General features: G+C 53.9%; 1 protein-coding gene across 1 annotated transcript; it reads right to left on the bottom strand.

Moving 5' to 3' along the window:
* Nucleotides 1-3,644: 3,644 nt before the first annotated feature.
* MEX3A (mex-3 RNA binding family member A) lies at nucleotides 3,645-10,643 on the bottom strand. Its single transcript, XM_033414758.2, has 2 exons — nucleotides 9,608-10,643; nucleotides 3,645-6,005 (listed from the first exon to the last, which is right to left on the bottom strand). The coding sequence occupies exons 1-2, from the start codon at nucleotides 10,059-10,061 to the stop codon at nucleotides 4,897-4,899; spliced, it is 1,563 nt and encodes a 520-aa protein (XP_033270649.2). The 5' UTR covers nucleotides 10,062-10,643; the 3' UTR covers nucleotides 3,645-4,896.
* Between the last annotated feature and the right edge of the window lie 13,244 nt (nucleotides 10,644-23,887).

The following is a 23,887-nucleotide window of genomic DNA, read 5'->3' as shown; positions in this document are numbered from 1 at the left end:
AGTCCACGAGCTGGCTGTCCGGGGAGCGTCGAGGTCACCCAGCCTCGCCTTCCCCTGTTCTGCAGGGCAGAGTGGAAGGAGGTCTGCTGGCACCCCCAAGGAATAGAAGGCGGTAAATGGGGAGAAAAAAGAGAGGTTGAGCACTTGGAGACGCAAGTAGGGAACTGTGGAGAGCAGACAGGAGCCGTCCACTTCCTGCAAGGTGAGCAGGGTCACCCAGAATCACACCAGAGAAAACCCCACTCACCCCAAGGTGGTTCAGACTCGCATGCAGAGAAAAGAGGCCAGAGCCTTAAGTAATAATACTTTTAATAAAATTAAGTTCTTAATAGCACATTTAATACATTAACCCTCCCCCTTCTTGGTTTCTCTGTGTTTTGTGCAACATCACTTTGACTTGATTATTCATGGGTCCGTTTTTTTCCCGCCTTTATTTTGCTTTTGAAACGTTTTTCCTTGGTGGATTTGTAACGTGTCTTCACTAGATGCCTCAAATTAAGTCTGACCACAATCCTACTCTACTTTCTACAGTGGAGAGACCACTCCCCCTGCCCCAGGGCTGTCTCCCCCCACCCACCCTACCCCACCCGTACCCTCGCGCGGGGAAGGGGAAGCCCTCCCCACCCCAGACGCTACCTTCCCAAACTAGCGGGGTTTCTAGGACAAAAAGAGCAGGGGGGATATCTGTCCCTAGGTGGGGTGAGAAGAGTAAACTGGGGAGAGGGAGATGTGTGTTTGGGGTCTAGGGCCAGGGAGGGCCATGAGTCATTGGTGTCATGGAACAGGCTCTTCTTGCCAAGAACCAAGGGGCCTCCACACCCCCTTGGATAGGAGGGAGGGGCCCGACCTGATCGCAAGCTGGGGTTGGTAGAAGGCAAGTGCTTAAAAAACAAGTTGATTTCTCACAAGCGAAAGCCAAGCTCCCCAGTTTTCTGTGGGGAGGGCGATGTGCCCTGGGGCCAGGGCACAGTGGACGACCCCTACCTGAACACTTACAGATGGAGGTGGACTAGAACAGAGCGTTAGGGTCAGGGTCACCCAAAGTCGCTGCTGCCCTCCCCCTGCCTTTGTACCCTGGGGGACCAGTTCTCCCAGGCCTTTAAGGGCAGCATCTCTGCTCTACCCCAGTGGGTGGGAAGTCCTTCTTGGAATCTAACTTCTATGAGATAATAAAGCACTTTTGCAAACCTGTAAAGCACAGTGCACCTTTAAAGGAGAACGATTATCGAGTTGGCTCCTCCACCCGCTGCCATGGAGGTCAGAAGCTAAGTAGAATATTGGGTGGGAACAAGGAAGGGGGACAGACCACCCCCTCAGTCCCCTTGAAGCTCTGAGAAGGAAGCATGTGCATGTGTGTCTGTTGGTGAAATGACCTACCAGCCTCTTAAATCAACCTGAGGTGGAGTGGATTGAGGTTATACTTCAAGAAGGACTTCCTCAGTTAGGCCCGGGAGAAGTTGCCTCAGGAGGGTTGGAGCTGGGCAGTCTCCATCCTCCCAGAGAACCCCAAGAGGACATATTCGGAGTAAGGGCTGCCCGACAGACAGGGAAGGCCAGGATGGCCAGGCCCTCAGGTACTGGGGTGCAGAGCAGGGGTGCAGGTGAATGTGCTCTCCCTCCTCTGCTGTCCCTAGCCCAGCCCTCCTCTGGTTGAAATGACCACTGTTCGTCCTTTCAAAGACCCTGGGAACTGAGCCCCTTATCTATTTGTCCTATAATTTAAAAATCCAAGGATTCTCAGAATCAACCCCAGCAGACGGGAAGGAAGCTCCTAACCTTACCTAGCAACCTGCTCCCACCCTGAAATCTGAAGATGGAGCGGCTTAGGGTGGACTCAGCCACTTCCCTCCTCTATTTTCCTTTTCGTTATGACTTTTATACATTCTACTGGACCCAGGGGCCCTCAATGCTACTAAACTTTAAGCTATCTGAATATCATCTACTAAGTAACTAGTAATTCTTTCTCTTTTTCTCTAGGATTATATGAAATAAATTTGAATTATTATTATTATTATAATTATTATTTTGTAGTATTCTTTTCTTTTAAACCCCTCGGTTTCTTTCTTTTTCTTCTCTCTCTCTCATTTTTGGTTAAAAAAACAAACAAACAAAAAAAACTATTTCTCTTAAATCTCACACCTCTCTGAGGGTTCCCATAGGCCTGCTAGGCCTCAGTTCTGGACTTCCCCTTCTCACTCGCCCCTGGGACAGGGCAGGGGAAGGGGGGGACACCCCAGGATCCTCAGTCCTCAGTCCTCCAGCTTCTTCCTTTCTCCTTAATCCCTTTCTTTGTTTGGCTCTGCCGGCTCCCCCGAGGGGGAGGGGTAGAGGGGAGAGGGAGCCCCGGGAGTGAAATCCAATCTACTTGCAGGGCCCCAGAGGGACCAAGTTCCCCTAGCCCCTGTCTCCACCATCCATCCCAGGATGCTCCCCCGGAAAAGCAAATGACATTCCTCCCCAAAAAAAAAGTGGGGGGAAAAAGGAACGTAAACCCGAACATATATTAAAAACACTTTTTTAAGATTTAACTCTGAATACAAATGTATTTTTTTTCTTCTCTCCCTACATATATTCTAAACCTTCTAAAGTTTTTTTATTTTTTTTAAGGATCACTTTATCATAAAATAAAATATCCTTTTCATATAATAAATTACCTAATAAAAAGTCTTTTTTTTCATATTAGCCCAGGTTCTTTGCTACATTTATACGGTAATAAACGCCTTTATTAAAATAGAATATTAAATTATAAAGAACTGCTTTTTTTTTTTTTTTTTTTTTTTTTTTTGCTATTTTTGTTTTCTCTCCTCTGTGTTGGTCACCTATCTCGCTCCCTCTCACGCTCTCTTTCTCTCCTCTATCTTGTCTCTCACTATGTGTTTTGCGTTTGTTTCTAGGTTTGGCTCAATTAGTAAGAGTGGGATTGAATTTTCCGAGCCCCCTAGTGTAACAGTCTTCTGCCTTTGTGGGTAGAGTGGAGAGGGGGAGGGGGATCGACAGACAGACATCCCATCTTCCCACCCCCCTCCCCACCCCCCCTCGGCGACCGAGGGGTGCCCATTTGGTTTGGTTTCTATTGTACAGACATCTCAGGATGGCTCACATTGGCGGGAAGGAGGGAAGTTGTCACAGGCCAGTGTTCCTGGCTGTGACCTCCTTCCGCTCCCCTCCCTGGCTGGTGGTCTGGAGGGGAAGGCTGAGGAGAGGTGAGTTAATTCACAACAGGAGGAAGGAGAGGAGGAAATCCCCTCTGTACCCCCATCCCTGCACCCCCTCTCCATCCAGGAAGAATGGGACTCCGGAGCTTAAGTGCTCAGAGATCACTTAGAAGAGTCCCACCCTACTATATACAAGAATCTCCTAGGACCCCCCTGGGACTCCCATCCCCCATCCTCTCCTGGCCCGGCCAGCGGAACCCAGGAGGGCGGGAGGCTGGTGGCTGCCCCAGATGAGCAGTAGGGAAGCAGCAAAGGGGGTACAAGGCCTAAAATCATACATGATTCTCAGAACAGGCCCTGCTATACCCCAATCCTGCTTGGCTCTGGACTGACCCCTGTCTGAAGACCTGGTCTCTCTCCTCATCCACAATGAGTGAGACACAGACTTCATGATTAGCGTGCTAATAAGGGTTCAGGTCAGGTCCAGAGAGGGGCGCACGGAGTGGGGCACTGCAGGGGAGGAGGAGCAGCCCCTCCCCCCAGCAGCCTCTCCCATGGCCTCAGGCCCTTTCCTGCTCAAAACTGCAGACACACTACCCTGGCTCTCCCCTCCCACCACCAGAAAATCCAGCCCAAGAACTGTTCCCTAAATGTAATGCCCCAAGATGATAAAGGTGGAGGTTTGACCCTTTATGTAACCCAGTATTGGTCCCCTCCTCAAATTTTCACTGAGAACGGGGATACATTCCATCAAGAATTTGAGGTGTTTCTTTGGAGGAGTAGGAGAGAGGGCCTCCGGATGCCAGAAGAGGAATTAGGGGCGACCATCAAATTGTTCTTCCCCCTACTTCTCCCCAGGGGGATGGTGTCCCCAAAGCTGGGCTGGAAGGAGCAGGAGGGAGGGGGGAGAAGGGAAGAGAGAGAAAGAGCAAGACAGGGCTGGTTGTGACAGCCAGCAAGGGGTAGCAAAGAGGAGAGTTGGGGGAGAGAACAAAGGAGTGAGGAAAACCCAAAGGGAAGAAAGATGGGGAGGAGAGAGTGGAGGGAAAAGCTGCAAGGGGCAGAGAGGGGCACCCCCTCTCCAGATTCCTCTAGCCCAGCTTTGTGGGGATAGATGAGTTCTGAGCCCTTTACCGGTCGACATACTTCCTCCCCTTCCCCCTTAGAAAATCTATCCCGACTTCCGAAAGGGCCCCAACCCCCTTATACTGCTGGAAACCCAGGAACAGATTCCCAAACAGGATATGGCGGTGGAGGGTCTAAAGGGTCGTGGTTGGAGGTCAGAGGTCAGGACCAGAGGGCTTGGGGATCGTTAGAGCACCTCTAGATACAGATGGTAATTCTCCCTCTCCCTTTCCCCATCCCCTCCACAGAGGACAGGGTAGTGTGACACACACAAGGGTAGGTGGAGAGGGGGTCAGGATACCTTAGGGGCCACCTCTGGCAAAACAAAAGTTTCTCTTAGCTGCTTCCAGACTGAAGGGTGTGTTGAGGTATCAGAGTTGTAACTCTAGTAAAATTTCCGGCCTGGCCCCCTCCCAACCTTTCCAGGACAGGGTGACCAGAGGCTCTGAAAGTGGTCCACCCTCCAACCACCATCGCCTCCCCTCCCCCCTCCCCAGAGAGCGAGTATCTCTAAGCACCTTGCCCCTCAAATCACTGATTTCCAAAAGGCCCTAGTGGAACACAGCTCCAAGAAGGGCCCCTGGGAGGTGGCCCCAGGAGGCAAGGGGCAGGGGTCTTAGGAAAATATTCGGATGGCTTGCGTGGCTGTGATGTGGCAGACGGGACACTCCGGGTCCGTCCTCTCGCAGATGCGTACTGCACACTCCATGCAGAACAGGTTGTGTCCGCAGGGCACGAGTGCGGCAGTCACCTCACTCTCGAAGCACACCATGCAATCCCGCCCGCCGCCGGGGCTCCGCAGGCCGCCCCCACCAAGTTTAGAGAAGCCCTGGAGCGGCTCTCCCGGCGGGCGTCTCGGGAGTCCTGCCAGCTCAGGCCCCGCAGAGGCGGCAGGAGAGCGGTGCGCGCCCGGGGGCCCGGCGCGGGCCTTGGCGGAAGAGGAGGAGGAGGAAGAGGCGGAAGAGAAGAGCACCGAGGTGGGCGTGGCGTTCTCCTGGCCCGCCCAGAGAGGGGGGCTAGTCTCCGCCACCCCGTAATACACGTCCTGCTTGCCCACGCCGTAGCCGGGAAACAGGTACCCGCCGTAGCCAAAGTCCCCTCCCTGCTCGCCCAGGCGCGGGGCCTCAAAACCAGAGTCCACTCCACACTCGCCGATGCAGCCCAGACTGTTCTGCCTGAAGGTGGAGAGGGGCTTGCAGCCAGGCGGGTGCACCCGCCAGGCCTCGGAGTAGCGGCTATCAAGCGCGGCGTCGGGGCTCCCAGCCAGGAAGTCGTTTTCATTGTTGTACTCGAGGATCTTGCCCGTGCGGACCGCGATGTGCGTCTCGATCTCCTCGCGCGCACGCTCCACGTTGCCCGGGGCACCGGTGATCTCGAACACCGGGTCTCGGTCCCGGCTTGGCGTGATAATGTACGTGTTGGTCTGCTGCTGGATGCGTTTGATGGTTGCCCCCTTGGGGCCCACCACCAGCCCCACCACGCGGTAGGGCACCCGCACACGAATAGTCACTTGGCCGGGCAGAGCAGGCGCCACGCCAAAGGCGGCGCCCGACTTGTTGCGGGAGGCCCGGATCATGGAGAAGTGCTCAGCTGCTGAGATGATTTCGCGTCGGGCTGTGGCCACGTCCTCCCGCCGCCCGGTCACCATGAACACTGGCTCCTCGCCTCGCACCGGCGTCTTGATGTAGGTGTTGGTCTTGGCCCTCAGAGCCTTAATCTTGCAGCCTGGGATAGGTAGGGAAGGGAAGAGAAAGAAACTCACCGGGCAAGAAGGTTTGTGCTGAGTCCAACAAGCTCCTGCTCCTGCTCAGATACTCAGCCCCCCAGGAGCCTCTGTCTACCCTTTGAACCCCGCCCCCCCCAATCCACCCTAACCGGAACAATTCACTCATCGTATCTTAAATCTACCCAACGTCTCTATCAACCACAGATCGCCAAATGTCCCAACATTCCCTTGAATTCCATTCAGGACCTCCAAATTCACGCACTCTTTGAAATCCTGAAAAAATCACTGACCCTCCAGACGAGGTGCTAACCTCAAACCTACTCACTAACTCCTCTCCAACCACGAGCCGTTCCCACAATTTCTCTACTGATTTCTGGCTACTCAAACTTCCAAACCGCTTAATCACCCCACCCTGCCCTGCAACTGCAATCTCCGATCTGTCACTGATCTTGATCTTTCCTCAGAACTGCAATGGACCAGCAACCCACAATCTACTCCTTACTTGATCTCCATGCCTTAAAAGTGTCCTCCAGTCTACTCTGGGACCACTGACCCCCAGCTGCTCCCATGCCTTCCACCATGAGTGTCTCTCAGTGGGTCCCAAATTCATAGCAAGTTTTCAGCAACTAGTGGAGTGTGGGAGACTGGGAAGGGTCTGAGAATCAGAGTTTCAAGAGGGAAAGGAGGATAATGATGTGTGGTGCCTGACCCCACGGACACTCCTGCCACCCTGTCCCCTGGGGGCAGGAGAGCCAAGATGGGCTGGGAGCTGAGTAGGGTGGGGAAGAAGGTGTTCTGGACCTGTACTCTTGCTTTGAAGGAGTGGGTTCAAGGTAGGAGGTTGGGGAGAGAGGCAGAAAGAGAAATGAGAAAGGCCCAGACAAAGAGAGACAAAGAGGGAGAAGGGGAAAGAAAAAAGTGAGGGAGGCTGGGGTGGCCACACTGCAGTTTAAAGGTGGCAGACCTTGATGGCTGACTGAACAAGCCTCTCTCCTCCTCTCCCACTTCCCTCTCCCTGCCCCTAGCTTCACACAGAACCTCAGAGACTCACATGCTTTCTCGAAGCACACATGCTACGTGTGTGAGTTTGCGCGTGCGCACACACACACGGACCTAGGAGCCGTGATGCAGTGTGCCTTTATCTAAGTGATACTTGTGGTGCAAACCTAATGTACACTTTCACATACCCCTCTCTCCCATACACACAGATTCCCTGCGTTTCAACCTTTCATCCATCCCACTCTTCCATCCCCATCATTCCCAACACACAAGCAGCACATTCCTATACACACCTGCCCACAACTTTGGTCCCCATTCACATTTAGACACGTTCACACCCCTCTCCAGATACACATTCACCATTCCCTTCCTCGCTCCCCAACCAACGCCAGTGGTCCTAGTTTTCCGATTCTGCCCCAACCCTCCAACCACAGGCCTGGGGTGAGCTCATCTTTTTTTCCCTCTCCTTCCTCCACTCCAGATGGCTTCTTCTCCAGATTGGCATGTGGGAGGAGAGAGTGGGTTGGGGGCAGCTCTCCTCACCTTCAAGAGACCTCAGGAAGGAGAATTTGCTCCTCCCTTTTTGTCTTCAGACCTCTTGGCAGCTGAGAAGTCCTACCTGTTGTCCAGCCCACATCCTTGCTGCTCTAATGTCAGTCAGTAAATGACTGCTCTATTTGTGAGGCATGGAGGGTTAAGGAACAGTGAAGCCCCTTCTCCTACAACTTCTAATCGCATGGCATCTGATAGGCATCGGGGCTCTGGCTCTAAGTTTTGAGCCCATAAACTTACGCGAGAGCTAGGTGTCTTTAGGGACTGGAGTTAGGGTGAGGAGGACAGGCCGGGTATAAAACTAAGGAGAAAAGCTAGAGGCCTGGAGGTGCAGAACTGGTGGTGGACCTCGTCCTGGGTTTCGCAACCCTGAAGAAGCATCTCTTGAAGGGAAGACCCAGTTGGCTTCACCTTCCTAGAGGTCAAATAGAGGAGCACTGACACTGCAGCAGGAGGAGGGAGGTTAGACAAGAGAAAGGACTTCCATTTACTAAAGGAATGAGGGAGAGGCCTATCTTCTCTGAATAGGAGAAATCCCCCTACTTTTATGAGAGACAGGCCCATCTGATGCGGAGGCAGAAGAGGAAAGAATGACTCTATGAAATTCCGGGGCCTCCCAAGACCACCCCCGCACCCAAGAAAAGATATCAGTGTCCCCACCCAATTCCAGGGCTCTGGGTCCCTAGTTTCTGGCAACAAGAGGAAATCCAACTTTTAAAACCAGAAATCTCAAGAGATGGAGTGCCCAGGAGGATGAGGGCTATGCCTGGGAGTGGCATCTTCCCCTCCTCCATTCTGGATCTCCCTGCAAAATCCCCCCAACCCCCCACACTTCTGGTAGATGAGGTGAGATGTGGAGTAGGGGCCCTCCTGGCTTGCCTCCCCTCTTCCCCGGCCAGCAGCCGGCCTCCTCCCTCACTCCCAGCCGGAATGCAGCTCCTCTATTGTTCCCCACTGTGGGACAGCTCCTCCCCTGCTCCTCCCCCACCCCACACCTCCCCAGCCCAGCCCCCTTGCAATTTCCAAATCCCACCCCCCAACTCCCCTTTGGGAAACTGGGAGAGGGAAGGGTCCCCAGGATCCCGTCTGCTCAATCTGGACCCTCACCAACACTCCCACCCCCACCCGCCCAGGGATGCTGGAGCGGAGGAGGGTGTGGTATCAGACATACTACACTGGATTAATTCTACACCCACACCCCCCTCCCCCCAACAACACACCCAGACACATGCCCTCCACCAAATCTCCAGGTGAAGGTTTCTTACCCCCCAGCATGCCCTCACCCACTCCGTCCTACTCTCTCACTACCAGAGACCCCTCTCCAGGCCTCTGGCCCCTGGCCGTGGCCAGCCCAGAACAAAAGCCTGAGAGGGAGGAGGAGAGGTCCACACCAGGACGTGGCACTTCATTGGAGGCGCCCCTTCCAAAACCCCACAGACCATTCAACTTTGGTGTGTGGGTGACCACACACTCCCTCCTCCCAGCAGCCCCCCTTTCCCACCTCACCCCCAGGCTGGGACCCTCCCATGAGCCACACCCCCTTCCATTCCTACACTCAGCCCAACAAAGAGATAGATACTCAGTCTAGCTTCCCAGGCCAGGTCTCCCCCAAAGTCTGTAACTCCAGGCGGCTGGGGGTCCCAGGGGTGCCCCCTCCCCAAAACCACTAGCAAATGCCAGAGTTGGGGCTTCTGAGTAACTCTTTGCACATTCCACCAGTTTTTCTGTCTACGAGTGGACACCCCCTCCGGACAGCCTCCCCGGATTGGAAGACCGATCCCCCTCCCTTTTCCCTCTCTCCACGAGAGGATATTTCTTTGTCTAAGGGCAGAGCCCTGGGGGAGGAAGGATCTGGAGAACAGTCCCAACTGGGGGGGTGGGGGTAGCAGGGAACTTTGTGGCACTTGGAAATCAGGGTAGGGGGCGGGTCCCCCTTTGTGGGGAAGGGACAGAGCCAGAGGCGGGCAAGAAGGGAGGAAATGAACTTTCCGTGGTAGGGATGGGGTGCCCCCCACTCCAATCCCTCTCCGCGGTCCCGGCGCCCGCTTACCTTGCCTGCCCACGATCTCGGCCACGTGCTCGGAGGTGGGCACGGGTACACACTCGGTGGTGTTGCTGCTGCCCTTCAGGCGCAGCTCGGCCTCTTTGTAGAGAGCGCAGAGCTTGGCGTCGCTGGCCCCTTTGGGGGCGGTGGGGGGTTGGGGCGTCTGCGCCGCGGGGGCCGCCGTCGGGGCGGCCGGGGGCGCCGCGGGCGGCGGCGGCGGGGCCGGCTGCGGGGGGGCGGCCGGCTGCGCGGGGGCGCCGCCCCCCCCACCTCCCCCGTCCTCGCCCGCCGTGGGGGCGGGGGGCTCCCCCAAACCCAGGAGGCAGAGTTGATCGAGAGCCAGCTGAAGGGCGCGCTCGTCTTCCAGCAGCCCTCGGTCCTTAGCGCTTCCCCCGAAACATCCTAGTTCTCCAAAGCCCCCATTTCTTTCCATTATTCCAGATACCACTAGACTAGGCATGGCGAAACAAAAGCTGGGGGAGAGAGAGAGAGGGAGAGAGAGAGAGAGAGAGAGAGGTGGTGGAAGGGAAAAGAGGAGAGAGGAGGGGAGGGGAGAGGAGAGGAGGGGGGTGTGTGGGGAGGGGGGAACAAAGAACTGGGGAGGGGGGAAGAAAGCGAGATAGAAAGATAGACCCTCCCCCTAAGCCCCCCTCCCCAAACACCCTGTAACCCGACTCCCCTCGCCCCAGCCCCCAGGGTGGGGGTGGGGGGAAAAAGAAGCAAAGCCAAGAAAGCAGATCTCCTCTCCTCTCCGGGGGTGACGGGGGGCGGGGGGCTGCGGGATTTCTGCCCCCACCCCTCCCGCCTCGGTCCCGGGAGTCTCTAGACCCCACCGTCCAGACGCCCCCCTTAGGCTCCCGCACCGAGCCCCAGTCCAGGAGCGGCGCTCAGTGGCCCCCAATAGAGCCCAGCCCCTTCCAGCGCTCAAACTCTTTTGTTTTAAATGAACTGGATGGAGCAGCATGGAACTGACGGGAGGGGGGCGCGCCGGGGGCGCCCGGGGCATGCCGGGAGTTGTAGTTTCCCGCCCTCGGGGGCGCGGGGACGAATTCCTTGACCCGAGGAAGATATGGATGTGCCTTCGGTCTTTACTCGCGGCTGGGAGGCGAAGCTGGGGGTGGGATGGAAGTCAAGGTCCCTCATTTTTCCAAGAGGCGGGCACCGGGAGAGGAGTCAGTGTACAGAAACGGAACGTGTTGAAAAAAGGCTAATGGAATGTGCCCCCCTCCCAAGACGGGCTCCTTCCCGATCCGGGCAGGTCTTTGGTCCCTCTTTCTTATGGTAATGAGGGGGGGGCGAGAGGGCGGGGAGCGGTCCCGGCTGGGTCACTGCGGCTTTCTGTCGCTCGCTCTCTCTCTCGCTCTCGCTCTCTCTCCCCTCTTCCCCCTCCCTGCCGCGCTCCCTCTCCGCTCTCAGCTCCCCCCTCCCGCTCTCCCAGAGTCGATCCCGGCTCTGGGCCGCGGGGAGAGGTTCTCCGCAGAGCAGACAAAGCCCGCAGCCGCGATGCGGGGAGAACACGGCTGGGCGCGCTGGGGGGGCCGGGATGGGGTGCCGGGTTGGAGGGTGGGACCCCTTGGTAAAAGACGGGGTCCCCTCATCTCCAAGCGGCAAGCCATCCCCCCTCGTCCTCTCCCGCTCCCCCAGTCTCGGAGATCTGAGAGGCACCGACTGGGAGGTGAGTTAGTTAACATCCTTCTGATCAGTAGAGGGGAGCTGGGAGGGCTGTGGAGAGATGAAGTGAGGAGGATGAAGGGGTGGAGGGAGAAGAGAGAAGTGGGGGGACAGAGAGTGAGGAGGCAAGGGAAGTCTTAAAGGCATGATGTGACTTAACAGTTTCGGGTGAGAGCCAGGAGCTTTGGGTGCGACAGAAGGAGGAAAGAGAGACTGGATGGAATGGAAACCCAGACTTCTTCAGGCCTGGGCCATATATGTAGCTTGCGGGTGATCTGTTCTTTAGCCTTCACCATCATCCCACCTCTCCCCCACTGAAAACCCATTAATTCAGCTCCTTTGACTCTGGAAATTTGGTGAAAGTAAAAATCAGTTTTTAAGGCATGAATTGGACAGTTGGGCACTTTTAGGGGAGTTTGTGGAAGTTGGAGTGTAATGCAATCTTTTCTCCCCTTACCCCATAGCTTCAACATTTCTTTTGTTACCCTTTTTATGCCTGGGTCTTTCCCAGTAGGAGAAGGGATGGCACTGCAGCTTGAGGGCTTGAGGTCAGACTTTTAAGAACTTCCCAAAAGTTTTATAAGAATGGGTGGGTGAGCTACAATGGTAAGGTGTCCTTTTCTGGAGTGCCTTGGAAACCAAAAATCTGAACTAGTTTGTGAGGTAAAGTCCTGCTTGGAGGCAGGGGAACAGAGGAGATGACCTCATAGACCAGGCACTGTGAGGCCGTGAGGGCTGAGCTGCAAGCCCAGTTCCCTAAATTGATTCTTGGAGAGAGTAAATTTGCACACCAATGGGAGGGTGGGAGCCAGCGTGGAGGATCACAGGAGGGGTTGGGGGTTGGCACACTGCGGGGCTCTTGCTTCTTTGCCTGGCAGAAGATGCAGGGAAGGGGAACCATGACTGAGAAACCCCGGAAGCCCCCGGAATTGGAGAAGGGGTGCCCTCTGGATCGAGGATTTAACATAAAGTTAACAACAGACCTTCTTGGATTGGGTGCTCCCGCCTCTAAGCAAGAGTGGGCGAGGAAGAATTGGAGAGACATAGCCCTGTGGGAGTGGCTGTTTCCTGCTCTTGTCCCCTCTCCTTCTGCCCCAGGAACTTGGATTGGGGGAACCAGGCTTGGATTGGGGGAACCAGGGAAAGCGTCCTACTCTGTGGACCAGGTGACTGTTTTTCACATGAACAGAAATCGCAAACGGTTGCATAGGACTGATTGTGTGCCAGGCCTTTCTGCCACCAGCCGGTCTGAGCCTTCCTGTCCCCTCTGAAATGAGATTCCCCCTAGACACTCACTCCTGAATTTGCCCTGCTTCCACTTTCCTCCCCACTAAGCTAATTAAAGCAGGAGGTTAATGACCAAAGAAGCCTTGGGGGTTTGGCCAGGGAGGAAAACAAAGGACAGAAACAAGTGTGTGCGAGTGGGGAGGGGACAGCTGCTGAATGGGAAGGGACAGACTAAGGGGCAGGGTAGGGGAAGGGGCAGTCCCTGCTGGACCCCCGCTCACTGATCCAACAAGGACTAATCAGCCCCGCTGGGTGTGTTCATGTACCATGGGTCCACCCTCAGGCTCCCACTGACTCCAAATATCCAAGGTGAGAGAGGCAAACGTGAACCTGGCACCTGGAGGGCAGGACGTGTGTGTGAGCGCACTTAGGTCTGGGGCTTGGCTGTGCACATAGAGGCATGTGCCTGCAGATGGTGCGGGGTACGTCCACCCACAGGGGGCCTGCCAGAGTGCCCAGTGGCAGCAGAGCCTGGCGATGGGCACCTTGAGGAGCCAGGTTCTCAGGAGGTTTTTTTTTTTTTTTTGGCTGTAGGATCTTAGTTCCCTGGCCAGGGATTGAACCCATGCCCTTGGCAGTGAAAGCTCGAGTCCTAACCACTGGACTGCCAGGGAATTCCCTCGGGAGGGGTTTTGATGAGTCCTTCCCTCACTCCCAGAGGCTGGTGCCCTCCTTTGTTCAGGGGACTCCCCTCCTCCACTGACATTTGTGTTGGCCAAGCTGAGTTTCTGTCCAGGGGCCCTCCTTTTCCTCTCTCCCCCGCCTGCCCATTCTAGAATTAGGCCCATGAGGGCTGAAGGCCTTACTTAAACAATTTTGCTTGGAACTAGGTAGCTATGCCCGCCCCTCCCCAGCCCTCACTCTGCCCATGACCAGCAAGGTGTGTAGGTGGCATATCTCTCCCCTTCAGGACCTTGGAGGACAGGACTGTGTGTCTCATCTTTTTTTTTTTTTTTTTTTTTTGCGGTACGCGGGCCTCTCACCGTTGTGGCCTCTCCCGTTGTGGAGCATAGGCTCCGGACACACAGGCTCAGTGGCCATGGCTCACGGGCCCAGCTGCTCCGCGGCATGTGGGATCTTCCCGGACCAGGGCACGAACCCGTGTCCCCTGCATCGGCAGGCGGACTCTCAACCACTGCGCCACCAGGGAAGCCCTGTGTGTCTCATCTTTGTCATTGTCTCCTACCCTGGTCCCCCAGTACCTAGCACACGGCCCTGCCCAGAGCAGAAGCTCAGTAAGGGTGTAGTGAGTGTAACTGCGCATTCCAAGCTTCGTGATGTAGGAGGAAGGAGCAGACCTCTGGAGCCAAACATGCTGGGTGTTAATTCTGCCCCTTGAGCAGTCAATTACTGCTGAGCCTGGATTTCCTCATCTCTCAAATGGAAATAATAAGCCAAGTTCCTAGCACAGTGCCTGGCTCATTTAAGGTGTTCAATCAATGTTAGTTTGGGGGCCCTGGTTGCTCTCCCCTGGCAATTGACTTTACCTAGACTCTGGTCTTCATTAATTAATTTTAATTCATTCATTCAGCTAACTACTTCCTATTGAGCTCTTAGGATGTGCCAGCCACTGGAGGAGGTCCTGACCCACTGTGAGTCATTTGAAGATAGTTCTAGATCTACACTTGCAGAAATAAGATCATCCCAAACAAACAGCAGATAAATCCAAAAATAATTCCTGTTGAGCACTGGAGTGCAGGTGAACTCTATATGTCTCTAGCACACACACAGCCTCAGGCCTGAGGAACAAAGGACCCTGTGGAGTCGTTGAGTTGGCTGTATGAGCCTGTGTGTCTATGTGCAGGTGTATCTGTGTGTGTGTGTGTGTGTGTACACAGGTCTGGCTGCAAGGCAGGAAAGGTGACCCAGTTGAGAGTGGGATGGCCCAGAACTCGAGTGGAGGCTGAAAGACAGGAGTGGGATGGGTGATCCAGACTGTGCTTATCTGTGTGTGGAGCTGTGTCCCTTTTCTTCTTCCAGCAAACCTGGGCACCTATTATTGCTGTCGTACCAAGGGATGGGGCACAAACCTAACACCTGCCCCTCCTCTGCCCTATTCTCAAAGCCCCCAGGGAGGGAGGCAGACACAGGAGGCTACCATCAAGGTTGCCCTAGCAAGCTGGCTGGCCCTTATAGAGGTTATCTCATCCATCTCCCTACTCCTCTCGGGATGCCTTCTCCATCTGTCTTAATCAGCTAGGCCTCCTGTCCTGTACTTTATGGGGTTTATGTTTTCTTTTCTTAATACCCCTCCCTATGGGAAGTCTACCTTGTGATCTAAACACCATTCGTCCTGCTGAGAGTGCAGCCAGTTTTCTCTCTGTTGCTGGAATACACTCAACTCATTAATTTCTTTCCTTCTTTCTTCCTTGCTTCCTTCCCTCCTTCCCTCCTTTCTTTCTTTCTTTCTTCCTCTCTTTCTTTCTTTCTCTCCCTCTCTCTCTCTCCCTTTCTCTTTCTTTCTTTCTTTCTTTCTTTCTTTCTCTCCCTCTCTCCCTTTCTTTCTTTCTTTTCTTTCTTTCCGGCCACACCACACGGCTTGTAGGATTTTAGTTCCCCGACCAGGGATTGAACCCAGGCCATTGGCAGTGAGGCAGTGAGAACACAGAGTTAACCACTGGACCACCAGGGAATTCCCCTCAACTCATTAATTTCAATCAGTGAGAATGTATTGGGTAAAATTCTCTAGGACACACAAAAGAAGTAACAGACTTGATCTCTGCCCTCAGCAAGACACAGAAACTAGCCTACGTGACCCAGAGAACATGGACAAACAGGATTAAATGTGAGGGCAAAACAGTCTTTGGTACTTGGAGGGCTACAGAGATTGGAGAAGAGAGGAGGTCTCTCTGGGTTCTTCCACTGTTGTGGGCCCAATCTCCAAGGGCTTTGGACCTGGACAGACAAACACCTCTCTGCTCCTCCCCTGGGACCACTCCAGCACTCCCCCTAGCAGGTCCCTGCACTCTCTGATTTCCCTAGGGAGAGCAGCTCCGAGGGGCTGGGGCAGAACTAGGGTCCCCCAGGACAGCTGGCTGGCAGGGCCCCTCTGGGATTCAGGGCCGGACCCAGGTGTCCGGGAGGCAGGTGATACCAGAGCTGTGACAGTTGGTCCCCAGATTCCTCACCCAGTGGCGCCAGCTCTGGTTTCGGGCTGAGGCAAGGGAGGGGGAGGGGCACCTGGTGCCAGGCAGGGCTGGGTGTTCTCTTGGGGCAGGGAGAAGGAGGCAGTAAACATGCCCTTGCTAGGTTGTTGGGGAGGGATTTTTCCAGTGCCCTCTCTGTGCCAGGCACTGTACTGGATACTAACAGGGGATACTGAAGCATAAGACACAATCTGGCACAGGTGAATTAATGGATATAAAAGACTGTATAGAATGTCATAGGTGGACTAGAAACTAAATGAATGAATGAATAGATTCACCAGTTATCTAATGACCTTGTTTTACAGAGAGGAAGATTGAGGCCCAGAGAACTCAGGTCCTATGACTCTCTTGTGCCTTTTGTTCCATCATGCTTCCTTTTTCAGGAAAGGGAAGAGGAAGTTAGAGAGAGAGGGGTGGGAAGAGGGACTTTCCAATTCCTGAGTTTCCTTATTTCCAGGCTCTCTTCTTGGTGTTTACAGACTTGATCTCATTTAATCCTCTTACAACTCTGTGAGGCTGGAATTGCCATCTCTGCTTAACCTCAGGGACCTAAGGCTCAGAGAGGTTAAGTAACTTGCTCAGGTCACACAGCTGGTAAATGGACACTCCAGTGTTCAAAGACAGATCTGTCTGACTCCGGAGCCTAGGACCCCAGAAGTGAACAGTGATACCCAGTGAGTAGTCTGGAGGCCAAGGAGAGAGTGATCACTGAAGCTGGCCCAGGAGAGGCTTCCTGGATCTGGAGTCCCTGAAGGATGAGTGAGGTTCGTGCAAAGGGAGAGGACTGGAGATTGATGTCAGAGGTGCCCAGGAGGCTTGCTGGTTGGGAAAGTGGCCTGCTTGCCTGGATCCTGAGGAGCTCCAGGGACAGGTGGAGGAAAAGCACCTTTGAACTTTGGCCACGAGGTGGCGCTGCAGGCCAGTTACTGGGAGCTGCTCCAGCGTGGGCTTGCACACTAGGACCCAGAGGCTTCTTCCCTGCCAGTTAGGGATCCACGCCCAGTCCTGCCTCCTCAAGTGTCATCTCAAGCTTCCACCTTTCCCTTTTCTGGAGGGGCATCCACCAAGTGGGAGACAAGGAGGCTACCAGTCTATTCCTGACTAAGGACAAAAACCCAGGTGGCCGTGACCTGGGCATCCCCATGGTCTGACTAGCTCTGCAGGTCATCCTGAGCCCCCTCCAGCTGCTTAAGACTGGTTAATGTCCAGTTGCCCTCCTGAGTCCCTGGCAGACACTGATCGGGGCCAGGCTAACCAAACAGACATTTGAGTACAACCGACCTGGGTCTGAAGCAGAATAATAATAAAACCTACCTAATAAGGAGTTAAAAAGTTTTCAGCCAATAAACACATATTGAACACTTGCTGTGTCAGGCATTGTTCCAGGCATTGGAGATATATCATTGAACATGACAAAGTCCTTACTCTCATGGACCTGATATTCTGTGGGGGAGGGGAGACAGAGTAAACAAGTAGATCATGTAATTTATGGTAGTGGTAATCGCTGTGAGGAAAAACAAAGCAGGATTTGGGGGTAGAAAGGTGTGAGCTGGTTAATTTAGAAAGAATGGTCATGTTGTGAGAATTTAACTGGACATATATAAAGCACAGTGCCTGGCATTGAGTTAGCAATTGTTACGATTATTTTGTTCCCTTTGCTTCTGCCCTTCTCCATCCCCATGTTCCCCTTCCTCTGTCTCACATTCTCCCTGCCTTTTCCCAGTAGTCCCCCCAGGGAAAACAGGTGCTGGCTTGGAACCAGGAGTCCTGAGTTTTTAGTCCTGGCTCTGCCACAACAGTCCAAACTGGCTCTCCCCTCCCCTGCTTCTGGTAAATGACATCACCCTCCACCTGGTTGCTCAAGCCAGAAATCTGGAGCTATCTGTCATCCCTGCCTTTTCCCTAACTTCCTCCTATCTAGTCCATCAACCAATTCTGTCAACTACACCTCAAAACATTTCTCAAATCCATCAACTTCCCACCTCCACTGCTACTCTCCTGATCCAAGCCATCATCCTTTCCTGCCTGCAATAGTCTCTAGCTGGTCTCTCTCCTCCATTCTTGTCTCCCCTGCCCCCTCCAATCCATTCTCCACATGGTGGCCAGAGAGATAATTTCTAAAAACCAAATATGATCATGAAACTCTCCTTCTTAAAACACTGTATTGGCCCCCCATTGTCATTAGATCCAAGACCAAACTCCTTAGTGTGATTTAGAATATCCTTCACATTCTGGCCCTTGCCCAGCAGTCAGCTGATCCTGCCCTCCCTCTCACCCTCCACTCCAGCTACATGAGCCCTCTTTCAGGGCTTAGAGCACACCATGTTCTGCCCATCATCCAGCTTTGGCCTGCGCTGTCCCATCTGCTGTTCCCTCACCCTTCACCTGGCTCATGCTGGTTCCTCTTGTGGGACTCAAATTCCATGTCACTTTCCCTGGGAAATCTCTCCCGGTCATTTTTGGAGATCTCTTAACCATTCCGCACACTATATTGTAACTGTCCGTTTACACTTCTGTCTCCCCAAGTACCTGGGAGCCCCTTGAGGACAGGGACCGGCTCTAGTCCACTCCTGTATTCCCAGCACCTGTGCGGGCACACAGTAGGTGCCCAATGTTTGCTGCTTGGAAGCTGCGTGCGCGCGCTCATCCATACTTCCCTCTTGAACAGCCTCTTCCCTTGACCCCCACACCCCACCATACCTCCCACCCTCCACACCCAGCTGCATCTCTCCCCTCCCCTCCCAAGCGCCACCCCTGGGCCCTCACAGCCATCCCTTGTCTGATCTCCAGAGGGGTGCCGTTTGCATGATGCTTGGCATATACCTTCACTGGGTTGGAACCAGGAGTCCTCCTCTCGCCAATGCCTAGTCCGGAACACATTCACAGCAGGAACTCCATAATGGTGCTGATTCACTGGTGTGACTTCTGACTGATGGCTCAGAAGGGATCTCTAAGCATGTAAACCCCTCCCCTCAGTCACTGCTGGTAAAAGGAGTCTTGGACCCAGTAGGCCCTTGAGAGTGCAAAGAAGTACACATAGATCATGTGCTCCTGCCAGGTCCTCTCATCCCCCTACGCCTTTGCAGGTGCTATTCTCTCTGCCTCCAACACTCTCTCCCCCATCATCTTGTCTATCTCCCACTCATCCTTCCCACTCACTCCTGAGCTCAGGAGTCATGTCCTCTGAGAGGCCTTCCTGACCATGCTCATGGACTTCAGTGCTCCTCCTGAGTCTGCTGTGGCCCACAGTGCCGTCACAGCCAGTGTACATGTTCTGTATGCTACTCCAGACTTCAAGCTCCCCCAGGACAAGGGACATGTCTTGCCAAAGCCTAGCGGAGGGGGCACTCAATACAAATTTATTAAGTGAATGATTAATTGAATGAGTAAGAGGAAGAAAATTACTGTGTGATACTGAGTCAGTCACTCCCCATCTTTGGGCCTCAGTTTCCTCTTCTGTGGAGTAGGGACAGGAGACGGTAGAACAGAGGTGTGCTTGCACATATTTCATAACAGGGGTGGGGTGGGGGGGAAGTCCTGGTTTGTGACAGTTGTCAATTTCCAAGGTGTAAATTCTCTCACCATGGCTGATTTCAATGTGAACAATGGGTTCTTCCCAGCAGGCTTAAGCTACCTCCAGCTCAGGACTACAGATGGGGTGGCTTGGGCCAGAGGGACTTCAAGGCACTTTCTCATTCCAACATCCTTGCACAAGGCCCCTTCTCCAGAGCCTGAGGGAGGTCAGGCTGTTTCCCAGTTGTACTTATACCCAGGCTGCCAGTTATACCCTTATTGCCAGTTTTCTAGAGGCACATCCATGCCCATTCCAGGTGGGTAACTATACATGTCTCTCCCAGGCAGCCTTCCCAGACTGCTCCAGGCCTGTTGGTTGGCCCAAGCCCTGACATCAGACCTGTGCAGAGGGGTCACCTACCCTGCTCTCCTGGTGTTTCTGGGTCCCACCTTCTCACACTGATGGGCTCCCTTAGAGAAGGGGCTGAGTCCAGTCTCAGTTTTTATCTTGCTGGACCTCTGACCTCTGACCCTGCTGGCCCCTCCTTCCTTCTCTATACCCTTTATTTCCTCCCCAGCTTTTCTCCTACCTCCCTGGGTGCTCCTTTTCAGTTTCCTTTGCCCGTCTCTCCCCCTGTTTCCACAGGGCCAGTGGTTTCCAGGCCTGTAGTTTCCTCCACCTGGAACACACTTTCTTCTCCCTTTCTGCCCAGCTATTCAAGCGAGAGCCCGTAGTGTCCTCCACACCTGGGCTACAGGTGGGCAGGTGGCTTATTACTGGTGAGCTCTATGCAAATTAACTACTGTTTCTGAATTTGTTTTCCCCATCTATAAAATGAAGATAAGGGTAGCAATTACCTCATGGGATTGTTATGTGATAGTGGCAAGAGGCATGTAAAGTACTAACATAGCGTCTAGTACACAGAAAGTGCTTAATAAATATTGGTGATTATTATTCAGGACTTAGCTTAGTCACCCCTTGCTCGGGGGAACCGCAGCCTGCGTTAGGTGCCTGGTTCTCTGCCCCCGCCAACCCTCGCATCCCGAGCAGCGCCTTTTGAGGCACTCATGACAGTTTAATTGCTTGTTCCACAAGGACAAGAGCTATTTGGGGCACACAGATGGTAAATATCTGTGAATGAATGAATGAACTAATGATGTGAATGACTGTCTCCCCTGGCAGGACACAGAGCCGGGGCCTTCTGCCACTCAGGGCTAGCCTGGACACGCCCACCCTTAAGGAGGAGGTGGGGCTGGTACCCCCGGGCCAGCAGGTGGCGCCAGCGCCCGTCAGTCTCCGTACGTGGCCACCTCCCTTGCCCTCGCTGGTTTTACAACCCCACGCTGACGGAATTTGAAATGGGCAGGAAAGGTGGGGTCCTGAGGCCCGCGGGGGCAGCCGGGGCTGAAGTTCAGTCATCCCTCACGGGCAGACGTTTTTCCAGGAGGTGCCCAGACTAACTTGGCAGGGAAGGGAGTGGAGGCCGCTGGGGAAGAGGGCCCTGCTGAGGGGCTGTGGGCACAGATCCTGAAGTGGGGACAAGGTTGATGGTATCCTGGGGACATGAAATGAGAAGCTGTTCAGTGAGTCAAAAGCCGAGATCTAGGAACCAGACACAGCGTGGGGAACAATGTGGTGAAATCAATCAGTGAGAGAGGAAGAGGAGGTCCGGTTTCTATGACAATGGTAGTGTTTGTGGCAAGCTGGGGACTCCTGGGACCCCAGGGCCTGTGAACAGTGATTCTCCACAGGAACGGGAAAGCTGCAGAGGGACTGTATGCTGGGGACCGGATGCCCTGTGATTCCTTCTTGGTGCTCAGCACGTGTTCTCCCAACCACAGCTCCTGAACCTGTGCTCTTTCAGATGCTGCGAGGGGCGCTGAGCCCTGACAAGAGGCAGGCCCCGTGCTCCTCACCGTACATGCACATTTCACTTATTGCTCACAACGGCCCTCTGGAATTAGTGTTACCCCATTTTACAGAAGAGGAAATTGTCAGGCTGGCCAAGGGTGACAAAAGTAGGACATGAGTGGTAGAGCCAGGATTGGAACCCGGGCTAGTCTGACTCTAACCATCCTGTGAAGACCCAGAAAGCAGAAAAAGAAGAACAGGGGCATGGAAGTTAGATCAGGTTTGACCCCCTACTCTCCACTCCCAGCCCCTGCTAGAGCCTGGGAATTCCCAGGATCCTCCAGTCATTGTCAGGACAGTTTCATTCTTGTGTAGCTGTGGGGCCGCCACAATTTCAGTATGAAAGGGGGTATCCCTGTCTCATCCCCTAATGACATGCAAGAAGGAACTGTAGCTCTTCACCATCTCTTCCCCTGCAGCAGAAGGGATGGAGTTTGGAAGTGCCTTGGAAATCTTCCAGTCCAGTCCACGTGTTTTGCAGATGAGGAAACCGAGACCCATAGAAAGGAAGCAATTTCTCCAAGGTCACAGAGCGAATTAATGGAAAAGAGAACTAGATCCTCTGTCTTCAAAGTTCTGTGATCCCAGAAAGAACCTTCTTAAATTTGGCACTGGGTTCTTAGATTGGAGTCAGGCAGAGGAACAGAGGGAGGACAGCAGATTAAATGGGAAAACCTAACATAGTATATAGCCCGTGGAAAGAAGGTACACAGCTCATGCCCCACCTGTCTACCATGTTACAACAGCAATGATAGTGGGGGGATCATCAGAAAGACTTATCACATATGTATGTCAGGGGGTAGAGGATCTTTGGTCAAAGTGGACTGCGTGATCTTTAGCAAATCACTTACCCTCTCTGAGCTCCAGTGATAATGTGGGGTACCCTACCTCCAGGGTTTTAGGGATGATGGATGGGATGGTGGGCAAGTTTTTGTGAATTATGGGGTGACATGAATGTTCTTGGTTGTCAGGGAAGGCAAGTCATATATAGTGGGACTGGAGATAGAGTTGCCCTGGAGTGCAGAGGTAGGGGATAAGCTGAGGTGCTTGACCCTTGATCCTTAGGAGAGCAAGGAAGCCACATGAACCTTGGACATGCTCACTACAGGCAGCAATTCTCTTCCCTGGGGGAAGGGGGAGGTGGGCAGCAGGTTCCTGCAGACCTTGGGGGTGCCCAGAGGCTGTGGGAAGCTGAGGACTAATTAGCTCTCACTCCCTAATTGGACTTAATTGCCTGCTTGTGATCAGCAATTAGGAGGCTCCATCAATTAGCACAGGGAGGGTGAATGGTTCAGCCGGGGCTGGTCAGGGCTCCCCTTCAGGAGGGGAGGGAGGCAGGCAGGCAGGTGGAACGGTGGTCCCATGGGGAAGTTGCCTCACTGCCCAGGCCTTTACTGCCCAGCCCCTTCTGCCCCTGTGAGGGAGGGGCCGGGAGCTTTCAGGCCTCCCACCTGGACTGTGGCTTCTCTGACCTTGGTTTACCCACTCTCACTGGCTTTCTGACTTCTGTCTAGAGGAGATGGCATCTGGCTGGGCCTGGCTCCACCACTGGCTCCTTTGCAACTTTGGGGTTGAGAGTGTGAGCTTCCAAGCCAGGTCTCTGGGGTTTGAATCCCAGCTCCACCACTGATTGGTTGTGTGACCCTGGACCCACTGTGCTTTGTAAAATGGAGCTGATAATAACAGTCCTTCCCATGCAGGGTCCTAGTGAGGATCAGGTGAATAATGCACCTGCTCTCTTTAGACCAGTGCCTGGCATCGTCAGCACTCAGTGTTAGCTGTTATTATAATCCCTGCTCCAAACCTCAGCTTCTCCATCTGTTAAATGACAGACTGAAGTAGTGTTTACTGAAAAATGCCAGGGTCCCACCCTAGATGAATTATTGAATCAAAATACCCAAACTTTGGGTGCTGGCGGTTTTGAAAGGCCCCTCCCCAAGCAATTCTGATGCCCAGTGAGGGTTGAGACCACAGGGTTCCCCCCAGTCATGACCCCTGAAAACCCTCGAATAAATCCCACCCCACCCTCACCCCCGTTCTGGACAGCGGCTCCCTGTCCTGTGCCACACAGGACCCCCTGCATGGCCCTGGAGCTTCTGCCATTTGGTTGAGAGCCACCTGTGTGGCCAGAAGCCGGTCTCTCTCCACTCACTTGGACCAAGTCCCCTTCCATAAAATGAGAATAATGACCTTGCCCAGCTCAACTCCCAGCGCTGTCCAGAGGTAATGTTTCAAGAGTGATAGGACTGGGGCTTCCCTGGTGGTGCAGTGGTTGAGAGTCCGCCTGCCGATGCAGGGGACACGGGTTCGTGCCCCGGTCCGGGAAGATCCCACGTGCCGCGGAGCGGCTGGGCCCATGAGCCATGGCCGCTGAGCCTGCGCGTCCAGAGTCTGTGCTCCACAGCTGGAGAGGCCACAACAGTGAGAGGCCCGCGTACTGCAAAAAAAAAGCGATAGGACCTGCTGTAAAGGTAGGCAATTATATTGTTCCTCCCCTCAGTAGACATTTATTGACGGCCTAGTATATAAGCCATCTCCTTTACACACAGTGATGACAGAGTTATAAGCTCCTGGAGAGATTGGTCCTGAACCATCAGACAAGTCAGGTTCTTGGGCCAGTCTCTTTTTTTTAGCTCCTGCTGGGTATCAAATGAGCCAATGAGTGGAAAGAACCTAGAACAGGCCCTGTCCCATAGAAAGCGCTCTGTAAACAGTAGCCGTTGTTACTACTGGTATTGGGACTATGCCCTGGGCTGG

Source organism: Orcinus orca, chromosome 1 (assembly GCF_937001465.1).
Source record: "Orcinus orca chromosome 1, mOrcOrc1.1, whole genome shotgun sequence".
In the NCBI taxonomy this organism is placed as follows: Eukaryota; Metazoa; Chordata; class Mammalia; order Artiodactyla; family Delphinidae; genus Orcinus; species Orcinus orca.
The sequence above is the reverse complement of the archived record's forward strand: the minus strand, read 5'-3'. Positions and strand labels throughout refer to the sequence as shown.